The 24,847-nt window shown below is 39.2% G+C and overlaps 1 protein-coding gene across 1 annotated transcript in view; it reads left to right on the top strand.

Annotated features, from left to right (window-relative positions):
* LOC131928941 (cytosolic phospholipase A2) overlaps positions 1–23,498 on the top strand; it is a 41,518-nt gene extending 18,020 nt beyond the window's left edge. The window contains exons 6-19 of the mRNA XM_059285115.1: positions 3,078–3,193; positions 5,550–5,587; positions 7,697–7,829; positions 8,333–8,469; positions 13,613–13,832; positions 13,915–14,029; positions 17,401–17,538; positions 18,868–18,969; positions 19,343–19,447; positions 19,723–19,820; positions 20,040–20,157; positions 20,658–20,836; positions 21,459–21,645; positions 22,268–23,498. Of these exons, the coding sequence (XP_059141098.1) occupies positions 3,078–3,193; positions 5,550–5,587; positions 7,697–7,829; positions 8,333–8,469; positions 13,613–13,832; positions 13,915–14,029; positions 17,401–17,538; positions 18,868–18,969; positions 19,343–19,447; positions 19,723–19,820; positions 20,040–20,157; positions 20,658–20,836; positions 21,459–21,645; positions 22,268–23,208 (2,627 nt within the window). The 3' untranslated portion in view covers positions 23,209–23,498. The remainder of the gene's footprint in view (positions 1–3,077; positions 3,194–5,549; positions 5,588–7,696; positions 7,830–8,332; positions 8,470–13,612; positions 13,833–13,914; positions 14,030–17,400; positions 17,539–18,867; positions 18,970–19,342; positions 19,448–19,722; positions 19,821–20,039; positions 20,158–20,657; positions 20,837–21,458; positions 21,646–22,267) is intronic.
* Positions 23,499–24,847: the final 1,349 nt, after the last annotated feature.

Here is a 24,847-nt window from a genome sequence, read left to right as displayed (position 1 = left end):
AACGGTTTTTACCGCCTCTATTTCTTAAGGGTATTTTACTGTTACACAATCAAGGTTTAAAAATGTAAATCTTTATGTAAAGCCGTGTATAAGTTTATTGTCTTAACTTGAACTGTGTAGTGTATACTTCAATACTTAACTCAAAATAAAATGTCTACCCCATTTGGCGCTCGTAGGGCTGGCGCCCCAGGCAGCCGCCGCCCCCACCCCACCGCCTACGCCACTGCATACAAATACACACATATACACACATACGAATTAAATATTACAAAATATTTTATCAATATAGTATGAAACAATAGTAAAAAAAATATCACTTTTTGTATTATTATAATCAATGTTTAAAACGTATCAATTTTGCTAGACTTCACATTCAAGCAAACGCAGTGTTAGACAGTCAAGTAACGGACCAATCAAATCACGATGATCTATCTACGTCATTTGGTATTTTCCTTATGTTGGCGAATACAGTTTCTAATGCCCACGTCATCTTTGGTCGCTTGGACACCATTGTTCACCTTACAAAGGCAGCTTCCCACAAAGTCTTTTGAACGTCTTGTTGCACGTGGACGGAGAAGCCGACTGTCTTGAACGTCTTGTTGCACGTGGACGGAGAAGCCGACTGTCTTTGATTTTGTTCTTTGATGATTGTCTCCAGAGTTTCTTCCAGGCATCTCTGCGGGGGGGGGGGGTAATTATTGTCCGCCCCCCCCTCGCCCCAAATAATATAAAGTGCCCCCCCCCCCCGGCGGAGAAAAATGTCTGGAAGAAACACTGATTGTCTCACCTCGTCATCATAGAGGAGGCTATCAAATACGTTAAAAGCCTATATTTTAAAACCAGAAAGCGTGTAGATTTTTTCTTTAGAAGCCTTATGCTCCGTCTAACTCTTACTCTGACTGTCCTTATTGTCTGACGGCCCTCTTGGTCTGACGGCCCTCTTGGTCTGACGGCCCTCTTGGTCTGACGGCCCTCTTGGTCTGACGGCCCTCTTGGTCTGATGGCCCTCTTGGTCTGATGGCCCTCTTGGTCTGACGGCCTTTGTGGTCTGACGGCCCTCTTGGTCTGACGGCCCTCTTGGTCTGACGGCCCTCTTGGTCTGACGGCCCTCTTGGTCTGACGGCCCTCTTGGTCTGATGGCCCTCTTGGTCTGATGGCCCTCTTGGTCTGACGGCCTTTGTGGTCTGACGGCCCTCTTGGTCTGACGGCCCTCTTGGTCTGACGGCCCTCTTGGTCTGACGGCCCTCTTGGTCTGACGGCCCTCTTGGTCTGATGGCCCTCTTGGTCTGATGGCCCTCTTGGTCTGACGGCCTTTGTGGTCTGACGGCCCTCTTGGTCTGACGGCCCTCTTGGTCTGATGGCCCTCTTGATCTGACGGCCCTCTTGGTCTGACGGCCCTCTTGGTCTGACGGCCCTCTTGGTCTGACGGCCTTTGTGGTCTGACGGCCCTCTTGGTCTGACGGCCCTCTTGGTCTGACGGCCCTCTTGGTCTGATGGCCCTCTTGGTCTGATGGCCCTCTTGGTCTGACGGCCTTTGTGGTCTGACGGCCCTCTTGGTCTGACGGCCCTCTTGGTCTGATGGCCTTTGTGGTCTGACGGCCCTCTTGGTCTGACGGCCCTCTTGGTCTGACGGCCCTCTTGGTCTGACGGCCCTCTTGGTCTGACGGCCCTTTGGTCTGATGGCCCTCTTGGTCTGATGGCCCTCTTGGTCTGACGGCCTTTGTGGTCTGACGGCCCTCTTGGTCTGACGGCCCTATTGGTCTGACGGCCCTCTTGGTCTGACGGCCCTCTTGGTCTGATGGCCCTCTTGGTCTGATGGCCCTCTTGGTCTGACGGCCTTTGTGGTCTGACGGCCCTCTTGGTCTGACGGCCCTCTTGGTCTGACGGCCCTCTTGATCTGACGGCCCTCTTGGTCTGACGGCCTTTGTGGTCTGACGGCCCTCTTGGTCTGACGGCCCTCTTGGTCTGACGGCCCTCTTGGTCTGACGGCCCTCTTGGTCTGACGGCCCTCTTGGTCTGATGGCCCTCTTGGTCTGACGGCCTTTGTGGTCTGACGGCCCTCTTGGTCTGACGGCCCTCTTGGTCTGACGGCCCTCTTGGTCTGACGGCCCTCTTGGTCTGACGGCCCTCTTGGTCTGATGGCCCTCCACGTCTGATGGCCCTCTTGGTCTGACGGCCTTTGTGGTCTGACGGCCCTCTTGGTCTGACGGCCCTCTTGGTCTGATGGCCCTCTTGATCTGACGGCCCTCTTGGTCTGACGGCCCTCTTGGTCTGACGGCCCTCTTGGTCTGACGGCCTTTGTGGTCTGACGGCCCTCTTGGTCTGACGGCCCTCTTGGTCTGACGGCCCTCTTGGTCTGATGGCCCTCTTGGTCTGATGGCCCTCTTGGTCTGACGGCCTTTGTGGTCTGACGGCCCTCTTGGTCTGACGGCCCTCTTGGTCTGATGGCCCTCTTGATCTGACGGCCCTCTTGGTCTGACGGCCCTCTTGGTCTGACGGCCCTCTTGGTCTGACGGCCTTTGTGGTCTGACGGCCCTCTTGATCTGACGGCCCTCTTGGTCTGACGGCCCTCTTGGTCTGACGGCCCTCTTGGTCTGACGGCTTTTGTGGTTTGACGGCCCTCTTGGTCCATGTCACATTGCATATAGAATACTTTACAAACACGAGCCAAGTAATACGCTACCCACAATGAAATCGCAACCACAACAGTTAAAACTCTATCAGACCGTAGCCTACATCAGACATTGACCAGGACATTATATATATATATATATATATATATATATATATATATATATATATATATATATATATATATATATATATATATATATATATATATATGCGTGTGTGTCTGTCTGTATGTATGTATGTAAGGTACCTTTTTATGCACTTGCCGCTCCTGCTATTTTGAAGACCTGACTATGTCCCTGTTGTTTTTTAAAATGAACCATCTATGCCCTATTAAAACTAAAACCTATACTGCCCATACAATGAAGTCCTAATATTAAAACTAAAACCTATAAACCTACTGGCCATTGAGTGAACACCACGTCAACATTTGATGTCTCTTTCAGAAATGTCTCTAATGGACGCCAACTATACTGTTGACGAGCATCTTGCCTCTTCTGCCCTTCCTTTAAAGCCACTTCCAATTGGAAAAAAGCTACAAAGAACTATTTATTTCAACGAAGTAAGTTTAATTTTTATTTTCCATAACATTTGTTAAACTTCAATGCATATGTCTCTAGAAAAAAAAATCGTTTTTTTTGTAACAACACAATGTCTGTGCCATTTTTTTCACACCATTCCCTCGCCACACCCACACTCCCCAACAACAAACTATTGGCCTATTCGACCCAAACTGTCTAGTGAGGGATCATTCAAATAAAACTGAAAGGCACACATAACCCTGACGGGTTAGGGTCTTGTCTCCAGACACCCCACATCTAGTTTCTCAGTTGACCTTTGTCCTGACGGGTTAGGGTTAGGGTCTTGTCTCCAGATACCACACATCTAGATTCTCAGTTGACCTTTGTCCTGACGGGTTAGGGTCTTGTCTCCAGATACCCCACATCTAGATTCTCAGTTGACCTTTGTCCTGACGGGTTAGGGTTAGGGTCTTGTCTCCAGATACCCCACATCTAGATTCTCAGTTGACCTTTGTCCTGACGGGTTAGGATTAGGGTCTTGTCTCCAGACACCCCACATCTAGATTCTCAGTTGACCTTTGTCCTGACGGGTTAGGGTTAGGGTCTTGTCTCCAGATACCCCACATCTAGATTCTCAGTTGACCTTTGTCCTGACGGGTTAGGGTCTTGTCTCCAGATACCCCACATCTAGATTCTCAGTTGACCTTTGTCCTGACGGGTTAGGATTAGGGTCTTGTCTCCAGACACCCCACATCTAGATTCTCAGTTGACCTTTGTCCTGACGGGTTAGGGTTAGGGTCTTGTCTCCAGATACCCCACATCTAGATTCTCAGTTGACCTTTGTCCTGACGGGTTAGGGTCTTGTCTCCAGATATCACACATCTAGATTCTCAGTTGACCTTTGTTCTGACGGGTTAGGGTTAGGGTCTTGTCTCCAGATACCCCACATCTATTCTCAGTTGTCCTTTGTCCTGACGGGTTAGGGTTGGGGTCTTGTCTCCAGATACCACACATCTAGATTCTCAGTTGACCTTTGTTCTGACGGGTTAGGGTCTTGTCTCCAGATACCCCACATCTAGATTCTCAGTTGACGTTTGTCATGACGGGTTAGGGTTAGGGTTAGGGTCTTGTCTCCAGATACCCCACATCTAGATTCTCAGTTGACCTTTGTCCCTACGGGTTAGGGTTAGGGTTAGGGTCTTGTCTCCAGATACCCCACATCTAGATTCTCAGTTGACCTTTGTCCTGACGGGTTAGGGTTAGGGTCTTGTCTCCAGATACCCCACATCTAGATTCTCAGTTGACCTTTGTCCTGACGGGTTAGGGTTAGGGTCTTGTCTCCAGATACCCCACATCTATATTCTCAGTTGACCTTTGTCCTGACGGGTTAAGGTCTTGTCTCCAGATACCCCACATCTAGATTCTCAGTTGACGTTTGTCATGACGGGTTAGGGTTAGGGTCTTGTCTCCAGATACCCCACATCTAGATTCTCAGTTGACCTTTGTCCTGACGGGTTAGGGTTAGGGTCTTGTCTCCAGATACCCCACATCTAGATTCTCAGTTGACCTTTGTCCTGACGGGTTAGGGTTGGGGTCTTGTCTCCAGATACCCCACATCTAGATTCTCAGTTGACCTTTGTCCTGACGGGTTAGGGTCTTGTCTCCAGATACCCCACATCTAGATTCTCAGTTGACATTTGTCCTGTCGGGTTAGGGTTAGGGTCTTGTCTCCAGATACCCCACATCTAGATTCTCAGTTGACCTTTGTCCTGACGGGTTAGGGTTAGGGTCTTGTCTCCAGATACCCCACATCTAGATTCTCAGTTGACCTTTGTCCTGACGGGTTAGGGTTAGGGTCTTGTCTCCAGATACCCCACATCTAGATTCTCAGTTGACCTTTGTCCTGACGGTTTAGGGTCTTGTCTCCAGATACCACACATCTAGATTCTCAGTTGACGTTTGTCCTGACGGGTTAGGTTTTTGTCTCCAGATACCCCACATCTAGATTCTCAGTTGACCTTTAAAAACATTCTTAAACCCGCACAAGTGAGGAGGATGTAGGGCTTAGGGGATTGGAGTGTCACACTGTGCCGTCCGCCCCCCCCCCCATACGTCTCTATCTTAGGGGTACTTACTTTTCTCTAGTTACAGCTATGAGAATTCAAGTTAAAGTATGTCTATATTTTGTATATTTCGATTCACTATTTTATCGATATCGAGTGGGTTGAGTGGGGGAAGAGGAAGAATGAAGATACCATACTGCGCTTTTTTTCTCTCATCCAAAATATATTTTAAAATACTGTACAACCATTCCGCAAATCTTATTTTTGTACAACCGCTATCTGAATCTTAACTTTTTATAACGGCGATTTAAATCTTAATTTTTTATCCTTACAGACATCTGAAGTTGATATTGAAGTATGGGGAGAAATGAAGTAAGTGGAAATTAATTTTCGTTCTTATTTTAGTGTAGGCAGGGATCCCTTCAACACAATGAAATATACGTGTCAACTGGTTATGCGCCATTTGGGTCATTTACTCAGCCTGCTTTTTCTTTGGATTTGCTTCCATAGCCTTAGTCCAACCAAAAACAAACTACAAGGCAGCAGTTGTTTGATTTTGGAGTTGTCTCTCCTAGAAGAGTGGCTGTCCACAGCTAACGAGCCTCATCTGCCCGAGGGTTCGAACTCGAGACTTTTCGATGTTTACCCCTTGAGCTTTACCCAGTGGTGTAGCGAGGTCGGCTGTCACCCAGTGCGGCACTGAATTGTGTCCCCCCCCCCCCGTCCCCCCCCCCCAAGGCGTAGCGACCCTAGGGTTTGCTCTACGGTTAGGTTTAGGGTTAGGTTTATGGTTAAGGTTATGGTTAAGGTTAGGGTTAGGGTTAGGCTTATGATTAATGGTTAATGGGATAGGGTTAGGGTTTCGATTTGCACCCCCCCCTCAAGTTTTCGATTTGCACCCCCCCCCTTCAAACTTTCGATTTGCACCACACCCCACCCCCACCCTCAAGTTTTGCTCTATATATTTTGCTATTTTTTGCCTTGGTGTCACCCCCCTAAATGGTGTCACACGGTGCGGTCCGCACCCCTCCCCCCTCGCTACGCCTCTGGCTTTACCGACTCGACCATGCCGTTAATTACTGCATTTTTTAAATTCATTGTAACACTGCTAATGTGTTCGTTAGTAGCCTGTGTCAATCACCGATCTTAACCACCATATTTTGTTAAACTCTTCCATAATTGGCCTAGATCTATTCTGTATCACCAATTAAAATTTTCGCTACATCTGTGGACTAGATTGTATTTTAATACATATATCAATCATGAACGTAAAGATTTTTCAAGAATTTAAAATTTAATACATAGATCTATTTCTGTATCACCAATTTATGTTTACTAGATCCGTATTTCCCATCCATAATTTTTACGTATTTCACCCGGTCATGCTGTTAGATTTACAATGTGGCTTAAGGTTAATCCTTGTGTTTCTACAGGTAACAGCCAGTTGGCTTTTTTAGCTTTACAGTTAATCCCTGTGCTGATTTGTGGTTAATCTCTGGGTTGATGTGTATATTTGTACTTTAAAGACCAACTCTAAGAAATTATTAATTGAACTTGAAAAACATTTTCTTCCTTAGGATCAATATTTTGCCATTTTTTGCCTTGGGAGTCATCCATGAATGACGTCACGCTTTTTTGGAATATTTTATCTCCCCCCCCCTCTCCTCCGTCACACATCGTCACAAAAAGCCAGACCCACCCCTAAAGTGACGTCATACCTCTGCAAACAACCACCCTTGCAGTTGAATTTTTCTTAAGACATCGATATTTTTCCAAAATCTTCTGAACTGTCAACATAGAGCATTTTGATCAATTCTTATTACAATTTATTAAAACATTTTTAAAACAGAATTAAATTCGTTTTCTAACATTGCTTTTTATAATGCAAATATGCGACGTCACACCATCTGAACCCCCATCCCTCTCATCACACACCGTCACAAAATTATGGAAACCCCCCCCCCCCCCTACTAAATGGTGTCACACGGTGCGGTCCTGCCCTCTCTGCAGTTTGCTCTACGGTTAGGTTTTGGGTTAGGTTTATGGTTAAGGTTATGGTTAAGGCTTATGGTTAATGGTTAATGGGATAGGGTTAGGTTTATGGTTAGGGTTATGGTTAGGTTTAGGGTGATGGTTATGGCAGAGGCGTAGCGAGGGGGGGGGCGAGGGGTGCGGACCGCACCGGGTGACACCATTTAGTGGGGTGACACCAAGGCAAAAAACAGCTGGGTTATGGTTAAGGTTAGGGATAGGGTTAGGTTGATGGTTAATACCCTCCGTTTCTACACAGCAAGCAAGCCGATCTGAGGTATAGGGTTAGGGTTAGGTTTATGGTTATGGTTATGTTTAGGTTTATGATTAATACCTTCCGTTTGTTCGTGTTACAGCGAGCAAGCCGATCTGAGGTATAGGGTTAGGGTTAGGTTTATGGTTATGTTTAGGTTTATGGTTATGTTTAGGTTTATGATTAATACCTTACAGCGAGCAAGCCGATCTGAGGTATAGTTTGACACTGTGTCAAGAGGAAAAACGTTTTATCGAGGCAAGAAAACGGAAAATTCACAAAGTTATGCGGACACACTTTGGCATGGGAGGACCAAAAAATTATAAAGAGGTAATAATTGATTGCTCACCAATGGTATTATGACAAGCAGAACATCGGTATGTCTAAATTTATAAGAAACAGTTTCACTCAAGTCATATGTCATAATAATACAGCTTAAATTATTCAACCATTGTTTTAGTTAAACGACATGTAGTTCATACTTAAATAAAGAAAAAAGTACATAGCCGAGATTAAGTTTGGGATAGGGTTAGACTTGCTTTGTCTCGTTGTTTAATCCCATGTGTCTTCTAGGGATAGGGTTACACTTGCTTTGTCTCGTTGTTTAATCCCATGTGTCTTCTAGGGATAGGGTTAGACTTGCTTTGTCTCGTTGTTTAATCCCATGTGTCTTCTAGGGATAGGGTTAGACTTGCTTTGTCTCGTTGTTTAATCCCATGTGTCTTCTAGGGATAGGGTTAGACTTGCTTTGTCTCGTTGTTTAATCCCATGTGTCTTCTAGGGATAGGGTTAGACTTGCTTTGTCTCGTTGTTTAATCCCATGTGTCTTCTAGGTGCCTGTAATAGGAATCATTGGGTCAGGTGGAGGATTCAGGGCCATGGTGGCCTTTAGTGGAGTGATGGCCGCCCTCTCTGAGATGGGGGTACTGGACATGGCCACATATGTAGGTGGGCTATCAGGGTCTTCCTGGTAAGTCTTTATCAACATCTTTAGGTCTATCTGGATCTGCCTGGTAAGTCTTTATCAACTTCTTTAGGTCTATCTGGATCTGCCTGGTAAGTCTTTTCAACATCTTTAGGTCTATCTGGATCTGCCTGGTAAGTCTTTATCAACTTCTTTAGGTCTATCTGGATCTGCCTGGTAAGTCTTTTCAACATCTTTAGGTCTATCTGGATCTGCCTGGTAAGTCTTTATCAACTTCTTTAGGTCTATCTGGATCTGCCTGGTGTAAGCCCTGCTAGGGGGGGATACCTAATATCTACCCTTCTAGGCTTATCTAACTAACTACTGTCCGGTCAGTGCAAGCCCGGATAAACCCAGACTGGTTAATAACCTAACCTTAGTCTAAATAATAAAACTACTAAAAATAAAACAAAAACTTAAACAATATAATAAAATTTATTTAACAAAATAAATATGGAACCAAGCTTATAAACAAACTAGAATTTAGGTAAAACAGAACACTGGAGACATACAAAACAGAAACAGAACTCAACGGAACAAAACACCCAATTTCGGACCACCGTCCATACACCATATAAATGTGTTACAGAAACACTTTACACACAGGCCTCGACATTCCCGCTGAATGTCCCTCCCTGTCCACACACCAAAAAAAATTCATAATAAACGTTTTAATAACAAGCTTTTATGTAATGATGCACTAAAAAGTAGAAAATAAATTATAGACTACTATTTAAATAACTATAAAGAAAAGCGTGGGTCACTTTAGTATCTATTGGATACCTTTACTAATGTTAAGGAAGACACCCACGCTTTTCTTTATAGTTATTTAAATAGTAGTCTATAATTTATTTTCTACTTTTTAGTGCATCATTACATAAAAGCTTGTTATTAAAACGTTTTTTATGAATTTTTTTTCAGTACTTTACATGTTTTATCTACAATAGAGTTACATGACTAAAAACCATTGCGCGCCTACTGAATATCACGTTCAGTAGGCGCGCAATGGTTTTTGAACGCAGCCATTACGTGGTCGTGATGGCGCAGCTATTGATGACGCGTGTGGTGTGGTTGGCTAGACATGCCTACTAATTCGGTCCAAATTTTAATTAATTCATAAAAAATCAATTGGGCATCCAATTAAGTCAAATTTAGTTTCAGATTGCATTGTCTTCATGTCTTGACCCACGTGCCAAATGTGAATCGTGTCGGTCAAGTAGAACTGTCCGAATTTTCACTCCTGCGTTTCCGTCTAGACTGACGACTGACGACAGACAGAATGACGAGGAAGTGAGTTAAATAAAAGCTTGTAATAAATTATAGACTACTATTTAAATAACTATAAAGAAAAGCGTGGGTCACTTTAGTATCTATTGGATACCTTTACTAATGTTAAGGAAGACACCCACGCTTTTCTTTATAGTTATTTAAATAGTAGTCTATAATTTATTTTCTACTTTTTAGTGCATCATTACATAAAAGCTTGTTATTAAAACGTTTTTTATGAATTTTTTTTTCAGTACTTTACATGTTTTATCTACAATAGAGTTACATGACTAAAAACCATTGCGCGCCTACTGAATATCACGTTCAGTAGGCGCGCAATGGTTTTTGAACGCAGCCATTGCGTGGTCGTGATGGCGCAGCTATTGATGACGCGTGTGGTGTGGTTGGCTAGACATGCCTACTAATTCGGTCCAAATTTTAATTAATTCATAAAAAATCAATTAGGCATCCAATTAAGTCAAATTTAGTTTCAGATTGCATTGTCTTCATGTCTTGACCCACGTGCCAACTGTGAATCGTATCGGTCAAGTAGAACTGTCCGAATTTTCACTCCTGCGTTTCTATCTAGACTGACGACAGACAGAATGACGAGGAAGTGAGTTAAATAAAAGCTTGTAAAAAGACAGACTCGAACCAGCCGAAAATCGACTTCCACACACCTCACACACTACACGTAAACAAATAGTCCCTAATTCACGGATAACAAACCAAACGCCACTAAACATGCAACAGAATTATATAAAAAGACACTTAATATAAACAATGACAACAATATAAACGAAATATATACAAACTAGCTATAAACAGGGACATAAACAGTGAGACAGCGGCGCCATAATACGGGACTACACAACTAAAAACTACGAACAATTTACGACATGAAACGAAACGATACATTCGCCTTCTAAGTTACAAATAATAATAATACACTCCAGCCGCTCACACTGGTAAGTCTTTATCAACATCTTTAGGTCTATCTGGATCTGCCTGGTAAGTCTTTATCAACTTCTTTAGGTCTATCTGGATCTGCCTGGTAAGTCTTTATCAACTTCTTTAGGTCTATCTGGATCTGCCTGGTAAGTCTTTATCAACATCTTTAGGTCTATCTGGATCTGCATGGTAAGTCTTTATCAACTTCTTTAGGTCTATCTGGATCTGCCTGGTAAGTCTTTATCAACATCTTTATGTCTATCTGGATCTGCATGGTAAGTCTTTATCAACTTCTTTAGGTCTATCTGGATCTGCCTGGCAATCCTTAATCACAATTGGTGTTGGGATGGCACTTGGAATTGAACTATAGAAATATAAAGGAAGTTTCCGAATAAACCGCTCTTTAATTTGAGAAAGGCTCGAAAAAAAAACACTTGGTAAAAAATTATTAGAATAACTTGCTTTATAAGAATACTAGCCGTCCCGGCCAGGCCCTGCAATGGCCTTTATGAAAAAAACATTAGTAAAGGACCATGACTTGTGTGTTTATTAAGTAGCATATACCATGCTTTGCCCAGGTTTAGGAAATAATTTTTTTTTCTAATTAACCCTAGCCACAACCAACTAAAACATAAACACAAAAACAAACGCAAACATAGCATAAACGCAAACCCATACACAGATGGAAAAAAACGGAAACACAAACACAAACGTAAAGCAAACACAAAAGCAAACGCAAACATAATCACAAACGAAACGCAAACATTAACATAAACACAAACACCAACACTAACGCAAACATAAACACAAACGCCAACACAAACACAAAGTCAAACGCAAACCTAAACGCAAACAATAACGCAGAACATAAAGACAAACTTAAATGCAAACCTAAAAGCATAGTGCCCACAGAATAGCAGGGGCATCTGATGCAATTTAGTAAACGACTAAAATATCCCATCTTATTCATAGCCTATCGCTCTGTAGACGCCATAGCGCTCACCGGAAGGCCCGGTGTGCCAAACAGCACCCTGTCGGGATTCGATTGAGTGTACGACTATAGTAAGCCTTTCTATTCACAGCCTATCGCATTGTTTAAAACGAAAGTTTGCACCATAGCGCTCACATGATAGCACCGGCCGCCTAATCGCACCCTAGCGGGGCGTCGACGTACATGCCTGATTCAATATAGTGAACGACTATAATAACCCAAGCGTGTCCGCAAACGGAAAGATAGAAGTAAACATAGAGGACATTTATGAGCGACTTCTAAATTGTTGTTGATTAAAAATAATAATTAGTAAACAGTACGTTCAGTGTATAAAATAAATAAAGGCAGTATTTAAAATATCCTCGTTTTACATACCACATTGCACTTTATCAATCAATGCTAATTATATAATTATTTTTTTCCGACACCAAAAAAATTGTCTTTATAAAGGGAAATTGTTTAAACTAATTGTTATCTATCAAGAGAAGTAATTAGCAATAAAGGAAAACAGTGAAGTAATCTGTACACTTTTAAATTTTTGTGAAGGATGATACATTTTCTTTGAGTTATTTCACGTGACGTTAATTAAAATGGTTAGTTTGGAAAATGAGACTTGTTTTACAAAACCATACACATTATTCTTTAATGATTCATTTAGATAATAAATACTTCAGGTGTATTACATTATGGCGATCAAGTCGTGTTTTTTACTCTATTCTTTTATTGTCAAGGGTGCGTCCTCTGTCCTCTGTCAGTTGTGACACAGAGTCACAGAAACCATTTGAGCATTGTATATTAGATTAAATGAAATTAACAGTATGTTACGTTTTTTTCATAAAGCTGACAAAAAGTAATAGGGTAACTATAAACTCAAATTTTTAAAAGTGATTTTATCCGATTGCTCCAATAAGCTGTTTTTAATCAATTGTCAAACAAATTTTAATTCACAAGCTGATATCAAATTTTAAGTGTCTGAACAATGTCCCTAAATGTCACAACAATGTCACAACAATGTCCCGAAATGTCACAATCATGTCCCTAAATGTCGCAACAATTTCACTAAACGTCACAATAATTTCCCTAAGTGTCACAACAATTTCACTAAAGGCCACAATAATGTCCCTAAATGTAATTATACATAATATATTTGATGATGCTATTCTTCGTGTATATCCTTTATAATGAAGTGTGTATAAATTATATATATATAGGCCTATATATAACCCTATATATATATGTGTGTGTGTGTGTATAGCCTATATACCAGTGGTTCTTAACCTTCAGCTTCATATGCGCATTCCCTTTTTAATAAGAAAACTAAATTTAAAATTTTCTAATGGACTCAACCGAGGATAGTATCAAAATTATTTAAAAGCCCCTTTAAATATTTCAAAAGTAAAATACGGTGTTATTAAAATAAATATGGTTATAAAATCCCGACCTTTTGAAAGTGGTCGGACGAATATGTACAAAATGAATTCACGTGTATAACATAACATGATGAGAGTCAGTGTCCTACCTGCGTGATATGCAATGTTGAGCCATTCTGGTCGAGCACCGGCATAGTTAAGAGATGGAGAACACAAGAAAAAAAAACCTAACCCTTTTGGTGATGCCGCGCATTTCTGAACTGGTGTCTGAAAGGCATCAGCAGAAGTCACACTGATTTGTAGTAAATATTTATTTTGTTTTTGTGTGTGAAAAACATATTTTAATGGTTTTGATCTTTTAACACAGCGATGTTGATGCACGTCTTGTTTTTTTGCACCACTAAAATATATACGAATGTTTCTAATTTGAAAAAAATCATACTTGATTTTTCCTATTAAGAAGGGTTCGGTGGATGCACATATGAAACTGATTGGGTTCGATATCTCCAAAAAGGTTAAGAACCATTGTATTAAAATGTGATTTGACATCGATGAACTCTTAAAATTTCAGGTATTTATCTCAGCTCTACTCGCATCCCGAGTGGCCGAACGTCTCGCCTGGCCAGCAGTTGCAGGAGATTAAGCACAACATTGACCACAGCTTTCTGTGGCTCTTCAAAACTCACGGCATTTATTTTGTCAAGGAAGTCTGGAAAAAAAGAAGTCGAGGAGAACCGGTGTCATTTACAGATTTATTTGGCCATTTAGTTGGCAACACTTTGTTGAAAAATGTAAGAAACTTTCACACAACTTACGTCAAAATGTTGTCAGCAGCTGCAGGCTGACAATAATGAACTTTTTATTTTTGTTTAGAGACTTGATGCACGACTGAGTGACCAACGTAAAAGTATAGACAATGGACAGAGTCCACTGCCCTTATACACCTGCCTCCACGTTAAAAAATCTGTTTCTGCAATGGTTTTCCATGGTAAGAAAGCTACACCAACTAAAATTTTGTAAAAAAAAAAGCTTATTCTTATATTCTCTGGGCTTTTTTTTACATCACTTCACATAGACTAGCTTTTATTTAATTTGCTACCTCAGTCTGTCGTGCTTCGTTATCAATCAAAACCTCCGCATCAAAATAGTTTAAATTAATTCATAAAAAATAATTAGGCATCCAATTAAGTCAACTTTAATGTCATGTTGCATTGTCTTCATGTCTTGACCCATGTACCAACTACGAACCGTATCTGACAGTTAGAAGTGACCGTAATTTTGCTCGGACGTTTCGATCTAGACTGACAGACCGAGGAAGCAAGTTAGATAAAAGCTTGTAAAAAAACTAACCCTAAGTACATAACTAAATGCATAAAAACGCATTATAATGCATTGTAACAGGCTTTTATGCAATCCTAATATATAAATCCCATGTGCGCACTTCTCTCTCTCTCTCTCTCTCTCTCTCTCTCTCTCTCTCTCTCTCTCTCTCTCTCTGTCCGCAAAATATTTTATGATATCAGTATCTTTAGCGATATATGGAGAACTTGATACGGCCTTTTGTTTGAAAATAATGTGTTAGATGTTTTAAATGTATAAACTAAATTTTATTTAAAGAAGAAAGAAAGGCATATTTGAATGTAGAAACACAATTTTAATTATACAACCGAAAAAGTGTTTATAGTTGTGACAAGAACGCAATAAGCAATGACGTCACATGCCACGCGTTTACACTATGAAAAGAACAAAATACTAAAGGCGTCATCTTCCGATTTTAGAATATAGTGACATGAACTATTTCATTCAAATTTGATTTACATCTAGTATATATAAATCCACGTATCAAGATCTACGCTATGAATTATAAACAATTTTCTCGGTCAAACTAATATAAATTACTTTAAAAAACAACATAATGACCATTGATTAGCCGGGTTTTTAACAGAATCATTTAAGTCTCTTAATCAGTGTGTGCATATAATATGGAGTTCTGTTGACTAATAGTGTATAGCCTATAATTTGGTTTTCATTTTTGTAATAGGTATTGGTAGCCTATGTTATTTTTAATGTGTGGGATTTTTAGCTATTTAGTGATTTCTCTGCTTTGTTACTAATATTGTTCAACGTGTAGTAAAGCACATTACGTGTTGACTAATAACTATTTTATAAAATCTTTTTCTCAAACATGTATAACATTAAAAATGTATAGGCCTATAATTCACGTGTAACGGGTACCGACGGCTAGTAAAACACTAAAAAGGGGAAAATAAATTATTTTCTTTTAATAAAGAAATGCTTTTGAAATAACTGGGTAGAGCAGAGACATGGGAAGTCTCCAAGACAAGCACAGAGAAGATACAAACCTTCATGAAGAAGAAATTTTTAGACAGATTTTGAAGGCGAGGTGGCCGTACAAAGTACCGAAAAAAGACTTATTAATATAGTAAAGGACAAGGCAGGAGCCTATGAAGGAAGGAAGCGGGGCTGGGTGAGACACACACTGCGAAAGGCTCACTCTAATGTGACACGCCAGACGCTGGATTGCGACCCCCAGGAAAAGCGTGAGAGAGGGCACACAAAGACGGAGTCTTCTGGAAGAACTGAAGACAGCAGGATGTCTTGGAAGATTGCAAAATTAGTAGCCGGGGTCGGGCAAAATGGAAGGGCGTGGTCGAGGCCCTATGTTCCACAAGGAGCAAAGAAGACTAAGTCAAGTCATTGAAATAACTAAACCTAAAAGCGTGTGTCGCTTCATAAGTTCTAGTAAAGGAAGGCCTTCATACAGTGACCCACGCTTTTCTTTTTATTTAAACGAGCCGACCCGCAGCGTATCATACGCCGCTATTTAGTTGTTTTATTTTCTACTTTTCAGTAATTCATAATTTGTGAATTCGACAGTACCAATGCTGCCACTGAAAATATTTGCTTTAAAACACTTACCCCCCCCCCTTCCCCTAACCCCGACCCTACACCCCCCCCCCCCCCCCGTGAAAGCAGCCTCCTCTTAGTTATTTCTTAGTTACCTCCTGTAAGTTTAAAATCGAACTAAATTATCTGCCCCTAACAGAAACCCGGCTCTACGGCTCTACGATTTGTAAACATTTAGCTTTGTAAACATTTAGCATGACCACAGCTCACCAGACAATGTTGGGGAGGGGTAGGGGTGGTAGTGATAGTGATAGAGAGAAAGAGAGGGGACTGTAAGGATGCGCTTGCAGCTTGTTTTCTAACGGCTCCCAGAAGAGAATTATATATATATATATATAGATAGTTCATAATTATATATTTTTAAAAAAACATGTATTTTTACCTTTTTAGTGCTTTATTCCATAAAAGCTTGTTATTTAAACGTTCTGTGTGCATTTTTCTTTCAACATTACAAAACAAACTTGACGTCTAATCAGACATTAGACAATGCTACGTGTCTCTTGAAAAGTTTACTGCGTCATATTGCTTTATTATGTTTAGGCTATAACTTTAACAATATATTTTTTCCTTCTTTCCATTAATTTCCAACAATACTATAAATTTTCAATAAAATACGATTCTCATATCTTTCTATTTGAGAATATTAAAAAATGTACTATTTCAAGAATATTTTCACAATTTTGTCGGCCAATAATAATATAAATAATTTTGTTTAAAAAAACAAACAGAAACGCCAATGGGTAACCAGGGTTTTAACGGAATTACTTAAGACACTTCGGGTAATTTGTGTTGACTAATTAAAGTTGTGTTGACTAATTATGTATATATTTGGGTTTATATTTTTCAAATTCGTGTTGGTAGCCCATATTATATTAAATATGGCGGAAATATCATACTTTGCTTGATATTTCTCTTGATTTGCCATTATGGTACAATTTCACAAAGCTAACGAGTATATTTTTTTGACTATTTCAGAAACCTGAATCAGTTATATAAATCTTGACAATAGAATAAGTAAAATTAGGAAATGATTTTATTTATATTACATATCACTTAATAGTGCAGGAGCTCTGATCAAGCGGAACCACAAATACAAAAATAAATATGCAAACATAAATAATAGTGAGTTTTAGTACAATATAGATGCAATTTTCCCCTAATCCAAGTTTTTGCATTTTAGAATGGATGGGATTTTCCTCTAATCCAAGTTTTGCATTTTAGAATGGATGGGATTTTCCCCGAATCCAAGTTTTTGCATTTTAGAATGGATGGAATTTTCCCCTAATACAAGCTTTTGCATTTTAGAATGGATGGAATTTTCCCCTAATACAAGCTTTTGCATTTTAGAATGGATGGAATTTCCCCCTAATCCAAGTTTTTGCATTTTAAAATGGATGGAATTTTCCCCTAATCCAAGTTTTTGCATTTTAGAATGGATGGAATTTTCCCCTTATGAAGTTGGGCTACCAAAGTATGGTACATTTCTTGATTGTCGACAATTCGCATGTAAGTTTTTCATGGGTTGCATCGTCAAAGATTTCCCAGAACCACCGCTGCATTATTTACAAGGTAAGAAGTGCACACGACTTTGGTCAATTTTTTGTCTTGTCCTATGATCGGTCTTAAAAATAGACCCCAACTCGAGCCCTTATTTTTCGATCATTATTTTACTGGTCAGATAGCCACACAAGAACCAGTCAAATTTATTTCTATTTAATAGATGGATCAAGGCAAGATGTATTTTATTAGCTATCATGTAAAAGTCTTTGAAACATTTTTTAAACTACAAAGCATTAACTACGTCATTTTTATTTTCTCATATAATGAGTGTAGCGGACGTATTGTAATTCAATTTAGTAAACGACTATAATACTAAATCTTATCCATATTCTATCGCACTTTTTCAAACGAACGTATGCGCCATAGCACTCAAGGTATAGTCCTGGGCGCAAAATTGCACCCTACCTTGGCGTCGGCAGACGCTCCTAATTAAATGTAGTGAGCGATTGTAATGACACGTCTTATCCATTGTCCATCGCACTGTTTAGAATGAACGTTGGTGCAATGCGCTAACGAAAAAGTCCAGGGCGCCAAAGTGCACCCTGCGGGGCACCGGAGGTCGCGCCTGATTGAATTTAGTCAACGATTATTGTTGTTCATCGTGTCTAGTGTATAGCCTTTTTTGTAAAACGAACGTATGTGCCATAGTGCTCACATGCGAGCCCGGGGTGCTTCGGGTCACGCAATGGGCGGGGCGCCGGCGGCTGCGCCTGTTTAAGTTTTACCACTGAATATTTTGTTTTTTTTTCCGCAGAACCCTTCTCGGGAGTATTCTCATCAACTTCCCAAAATTTCATAGCACTCGGATGAACGGTGTCGAGCCGCATCCGACTTTTATTTTTTATATACCTTATATAGAGAAAAATCGCACACTACCAGGACTCCACCCTTGCAAAATTAAGAAAGATATTTTTGCAGAAACCTCCCCTGGAGTGTTCTTATCAAGTCCCGAGAGCTTTATGGTGATCGGATGAAAGGTGTCAAACTCAGTCGACTTTTATTTGTATATCCCGTATATAGAGAAAAATTGAATCGCGCCGCCCCTCCGAATTTGAAATTTTTTTTTTCGTAGAAACCTCCCCAAGAGTATTCTCAACAATTTCCCGAAGTTTAATGGCGGTCGAATGAAAGGTGTAGTAATGCATAAAAGATAAACAGACAAAGAGACAGACAAACATACATGTGTGTGTGTCTGTGTGTGTCTCTGTGTGTCTCTCTGTGTATCTGTCTGTCTAAAAGAAACTCTTCGTTTCAGATGATGTAAACTAAATTGTATACTTTTAAGCTTTTGATTTCGGAGGTTTAAGCTATAACTAACATCTAATGTATACACTTTAGGTATTTGGGGAAGTGCTTTTTGTATTCAGTTCAAACGTTTGTTGCAAGATGATAAGAATGTCGACCCTGCCGAGTTAATGAGGAGAGAACGAGAGGAATTTGGTGAGTAAGAGATAGGGTTAGGGCTAGAGTTGGGGCTAGGGTTAGGGTTAAGTAAGAGTGCCATTGATCTTTTAGGGTTAGGGTTAAGTAAGGGTGCCATTGATATTTTAGGGTTAGGGTTAAGTAAGGGTGCCATTGATATTTTAGAATACCCTAGGGTTAGGATTAAGTAAGGGTGCCATTGATATTTTAGAATACCCAAGTACAAGCAAACGTTAGCGTGTTTCATTATTTTTAAAAAACATGCTCTATATCTGGAACTATATAGAAACATATACAGTGCAGAAAATGTGGAATTGTCTTAAAATACACAATTTAATGAAGCTGATAAAAAGTGACTGTAAAACATTCAATCTAATCTTTAAATGAGCAGAGGCTGAATTAAGAAAAGACCTGGATGTTTGTGATATAGACGAAAGTGAATCGAGTGAAGATGAAAATAGTCTTGAGAAGGGAACACATGGTGAAAAAACTACAGGTATTATGGGTCTGTTTTGACCTATATAAAAAAATATTTTGCCGATCAAGTCACTAAGTTAAGGAGATGTCGCACAAACGAAGTTTAAAGTATTGTGCTGAATTAGTTTACTGAATTTACAAAATAGACTAAACTTATTTTTATATAAGTTAGATTTAGAGTTTCAGTTAGCCAACTTCAGCTCAGTCTTTTTACCTAACTTAGGCTGTGACAGATGCAACATTTCTTACCCCCCCCCCCCCTCCCAAAAAACCGTTTTTAAATTGTTTTTGAAGGCGGCCTTCAGAGGAGACGCTCCAAGAGCACAAAACTTAAACAAAAATCTTTTTGGGACTCGATGATGGCAAGAATGATGGAGTCAAGATGGTTTCAGGTATTTATGTCAACATCTACACAACCATCATTTAAAATTAATTGTACACCTCTATTTCATTAATATTGACGTCTTTAAACTTTCAACTATTTTAAAAATAATATTCTGCTAAGTAAAAATAATAGATACAATTATATTTTTCCTAATTCTATATAACTATATTTGATGCTGGCATTTATTAAAGAACTTTTTAAGTACTTAATTTTTCTGACGTGACAGAGCATTGAATTACGAGCAGCCCAAATATTCAACTTCATGCGTGGCTTGTCTCTCCATGACGTCTTCCCGTTTTCACCATTCACCAAAACTCAAGAAGAGGAAAATGAGAATAACAAAGGTACACAATTTGAATATATCAAATTTATTTCAACTTGTCAACTTGACATCCAACTTTATTTCAACTTGTCAACTTTACATCCAACTTTATTTCAACTTGTCAACTTGACATCCAACTTTATTTCAACTTGTCAACTTGACATCCAACTTTATTTCAACTTGTCAACTTTACATCCAACTTTATTTCAACTTGTCAACTTGACATCCAACTTTATTTCAACTTGTCAACTTGACATCCAACTTTATTTCAACTTGTCAACTTGACATCCAACTTTATTTCAACTTGTCAACTTGACATCCAACTTTATTTCAACTTGTCAACTTGACATCCAACTTTATTTCAACTTGTCAACTTGACATCCAACTTTATTTCAACTTGTCAACTTGACCTGTCAAAGACAGTTGTGTGTGGACCATTAATCACATTATTAAATAATTGTATTTACTATCTTTCGTATTTATTTTAGTATTGACCCTACACCCCTCCCCCTATTTTCCCAGAAACTTTTGAAGGTATTTTTGAAATGCATCCAACTCACATCAAAAAGCTCTATGTGGTTGACAGCGGCCTCACATTTAACTCACCATATCCCGTTATACTACGGCCACAGAGAGAGGTGGACATCATCTTATCTTTTGACTTCAGTGCTCGCCCAAGCGACGATACGCCTCCTTTCAAGGTATTTTAATCCCAACTCCGTGAATTAATATACAGTGTACACCTTCAGTCATTTTTTTTACTGCAATATTTTTAATGTGCTGTTGTGAACACACGGACACGCATTTCGGGTGATCCGATGCGTAGCGCAACATAAGACAAACAACCACAAACGGGTTACAAAACAAGACTGAATGAAACAAAGGCTCGTTGAAACTAAAATAATTTAATAGTATCTACACTATCTACATCTAACACAGTCTATTCTAAACACAAAGTACACGAGCTAGTAAAACTATGATACAGTGGCTAAAAACTAGTATAGACCTAACCTTTACTAACCTTGGAGATCTGGACGAAACTGAGGCAATCACACACGTTTTCACACACCTTATATACCATTTCATAAACTGGCACAACCCGGACTATTACAACTCACGGCAGGAGAACTGAACAAGGACGAACGGGATGGGGTAGCAAGTAACAACAACATTCATCCCCCATTCACCCCTCCTCTCGTTCACTACATGTGCATTGTTATTTTTATAAATGTTAATTTGAATTATTTTGTAGATCAGACTTATATTGACCATAACTAGCCCTATCATAAACTTAATTCAGAATTTTTACGAACTTTACCATAGGAGCTCTTACTGGCTGCCAAATGGGCCGAACTGAACAAAGTTCCATTCCCTCCTATTGACGTGAGTGTGATACAGAAGGAAGGACTAAAGGAGTGTTATGTCTTCAAACATCCGTGGGATCCCAACTGTCCAATTGTGTTACATTTTTGTCTTGTCAACATCAATTTCAAACATGAGTTACGGCCGGGTAATGTTTTAATTATCTTCACATGTGATTTTATAGTTTGTTTTCAATTAGTTATCTAATAACCTAACCCTAATCATAACTCTATGACCTAACACTAATCATAACTATAACAACTCGCCCTATTTCGTGTACATCTGAGAGTTTGTTCAGCAAACAATCATAGCACACTTTTTGTATCAAATTTAAGATAAAATATGAATTACAAATCAACAAGAAAAAATGTCACTCTTACTATTTTGGTGCCGCTATAGAAATCAATAATTCGGGAGCAAAACTATTAAAGAATTTCCCCTTACCACGTCACAGAACATAAATCAATCAACAAAACGTCTTTCCCTCTTTTACCCATCAAAAGGTCTCTGTTTTTGCTACAATTAATCATAAGGCAGAAATGAAGATCTCTAGTGTTGCATTTATTTTGTAGTCATTTCTTGACTACAACCCAAAAACCTCGAATGGCTTAAATTTGTCAAAACACTACAGCAAGATCAATAATGGAAGTCACTAACAATAACCTCAACCTGTTTTAGTGGGAACCCATCAGGTAGTCTAGAACAACAACAAAAAGTTGATTGCAAAATTATAATGCAAACATAATTCAAATATTTCTTTGTTTTTCCAGGGGTCCCTAGAACAACCCAACAGGAATTCGATTTTGCGAATTTCAGCATTTTTGACGACCCGTCTCGACCATATTCAACGTTTAAGTTTACCTACAGTCACCTGGAGTTTGACCGTTTATCTAAGCTCATGGAGTACAACACTCTGCTGTGTCAAGACATCATATTTGATAACATCAGCACATGCATCAAAAGAAGGAGGCGATTTAGTATCCGCAGGCCGTGTAGGAAAAAGGACATTGCTCGTCTCAGTTTAAACAGTCGCGTCAAAGCCGAAAAACTTTTGCAATACATTTCCATGGTGGAGGAGGTCTCAGGGATCCAGGACCGTGAAGAGGTGTTTGATGAGGCAGATTCTCTCAGATCTGTGGAACATAAAAGCCGACCTACCAGCACTCCTGTTGTCTTTCAGGAAACGGCCAAGTTAGCGATGAGAAGGACGAGAATGACGTCAGAGATGAGTCAAGTGAGAGAAGAGATTAATGAGCTGGAAGAGCCAAACCCTAGCAGTGAATTGAATAACAATAGTCTGAAAGCTACCTTATCTCATCCAGTTTTAAGGACTCCGAACCTCTCTACTGCTGGTGATTACAGAAACATCGGTACACCAGCAAACAATGGATCAACAAACTTAGACGCTTCTTCTATTCTGCAACCATTTCCATCTCCACGATTTCAACGAAAAGTAGTTAGTCTCAAAACAAACTTGTCTCCAGAGATAAAAGATGATGTAACCATCTTATCCAAGCAGACGGACATTAAGAACAACGATGAATCTCATCTAGTTGAATCTGGATTGAAAGCACAGAGTAGACGAGTTTATCGTTTGCAAAATGGTGATAAAAAAATTGATGAAATTGGAGATTGTGTTCAAATTTCTCTGACGAACCCCCAACCTTTAGAAGAATGGATTGAGTCTGTAGACCGTGTCACTCATTTGTAATTCCAAAAATGTTGATTGATTCTGTAGAACGTGTCACTCATTTGTAATTCCAAAAAAATGTTAATGAATTTTTCACTACTGCTTGTTTTAATTGCCCAAAATATTGCATGGGTTTTAGATTGTGTGTAATATAGAACAGTATTAATCTTGATTTCTCATCTCTGTATCTTTATTCAGTATGTCCTAATGGCGTTGTCATCAGACTAATAAACAATATTCAAAACATTAGGCCTAAATAAGTTTGTGTAAACTACGTAACAAAAAAACAGTATCAATAGAAATTAATTAGTATATTTTTGCTTATTGAATAATTCTTTTTATGTCATCATGTACATTAGTGTAGGCAGGGTTAGGGGGAGATTTGATGCGGCCGACCTCCCCCCCCCCTCCTGTGGCAATTTTCTAATAAACCGAAGTGATCTCCCCTAAACTTTCTCGAATATTCTTATATAAAACAACAGGGGGTAGTACCTCGGAATATATACTTGATTTTTAATCAATTTTTAATTAATTAAACTATTTTTTTAAATTTCATAAAAAACGTTTCAATAACAAGCTTTTATGTAATAATGCACTAAAAAGTAGAAAATAAGTTATACACTACTATTTAAATAAACGAAAGCGTGGGTCGCTTCCTAAATACTAGTAAAGGTATTCAATAGATACTAAAGTGATCCACGCTTTTCTTTATGGTTATTTAAAATAGAAGTGGGTAATTTATTTTCTACTTTTTAGTACATTATTACATAAAAGCTTGTTATTAAAACGTTTTTTTTTATTAATTTTTTTTTCAGTACTATACATTTTCTGTTTACAATAGAGTTGTATGAATAAAAACCATTGCGCACCTAATGAACGTGATAACGGGTATAATATTGCGGAATAGTTGGGTAACACTGACTACTGATTTGGTCAACTTTGAATTACTTCATAAATAAACCGGGAGTGATCTCCCCTAAACTTTCTCGAATATTCTTATATAAAATAACAGGGGATGGGAACTCGGGCTATAGACATGATTTTTAATCCATTTTAAATACTTAAAGTTTTAAAAATAGAATAAAATCTCGTAGACAAATTAATTGCAAACCAAGTGAACGCCAAATAAAAAAGCGCATAATAGTGCGCAATATTATTAGTACTTTTAAAATTTACATTAGTTTTTTTGAGAAATCGGAAGTAGCGTAAATTACTACTTCCAGTCAACGGAAATTACTCAAAATTTAACAGAAGGTAGTGAATTAGATCTTTTACTTTCCTGTGAAATTTCATTTATCTGAAATAGTACTCAAGTTATAGGCTTTTGAAAAATTCAAAGTAGGAAAAGTACCACTTACGGTTATCGGAAATCGCTCAAAAGTTGATACGGATCTACGATTTTGATAAAATACTTATATATGAAATTTCATCAATCTAGCTGTAACGGTACTCAAGTTATCGTGTTTACACACGGACAGACAGACAGACACACAGACATACGGACAAGATTGCAAAATTATGTTTTTCCGTATCGGTGAGGTGTAAAACGTCGAGATTTGTAAAAATCTCGATTTTATTTTTTGCACGATTACAAGACTTTCTCTATACTTCGTATATACGAGAAAGTAAAAATTAATTAGCCACCCAATTGAACTTGAAC

This window comes from Physella acuta, unplaced genomic scaffold (assembly GCF_028476545.2).
Source record: "Physella acuta isolate Inbredline_101_S28 unplaced genomic scaffold, ASM2847654v3 ptg001574l, whole genome shotgun sequence".
Classification (NCBI taxonomy): Eukaryota; Metazoa; Mollusca; class Gastropoda; family Physidae; genus Physella; species Physella acuta.
The sequence above is the reverse complement of the archived record's forward strand: the minus strand, read 5'-3'. Positions and strand labels throughout refer to the sequence as shown.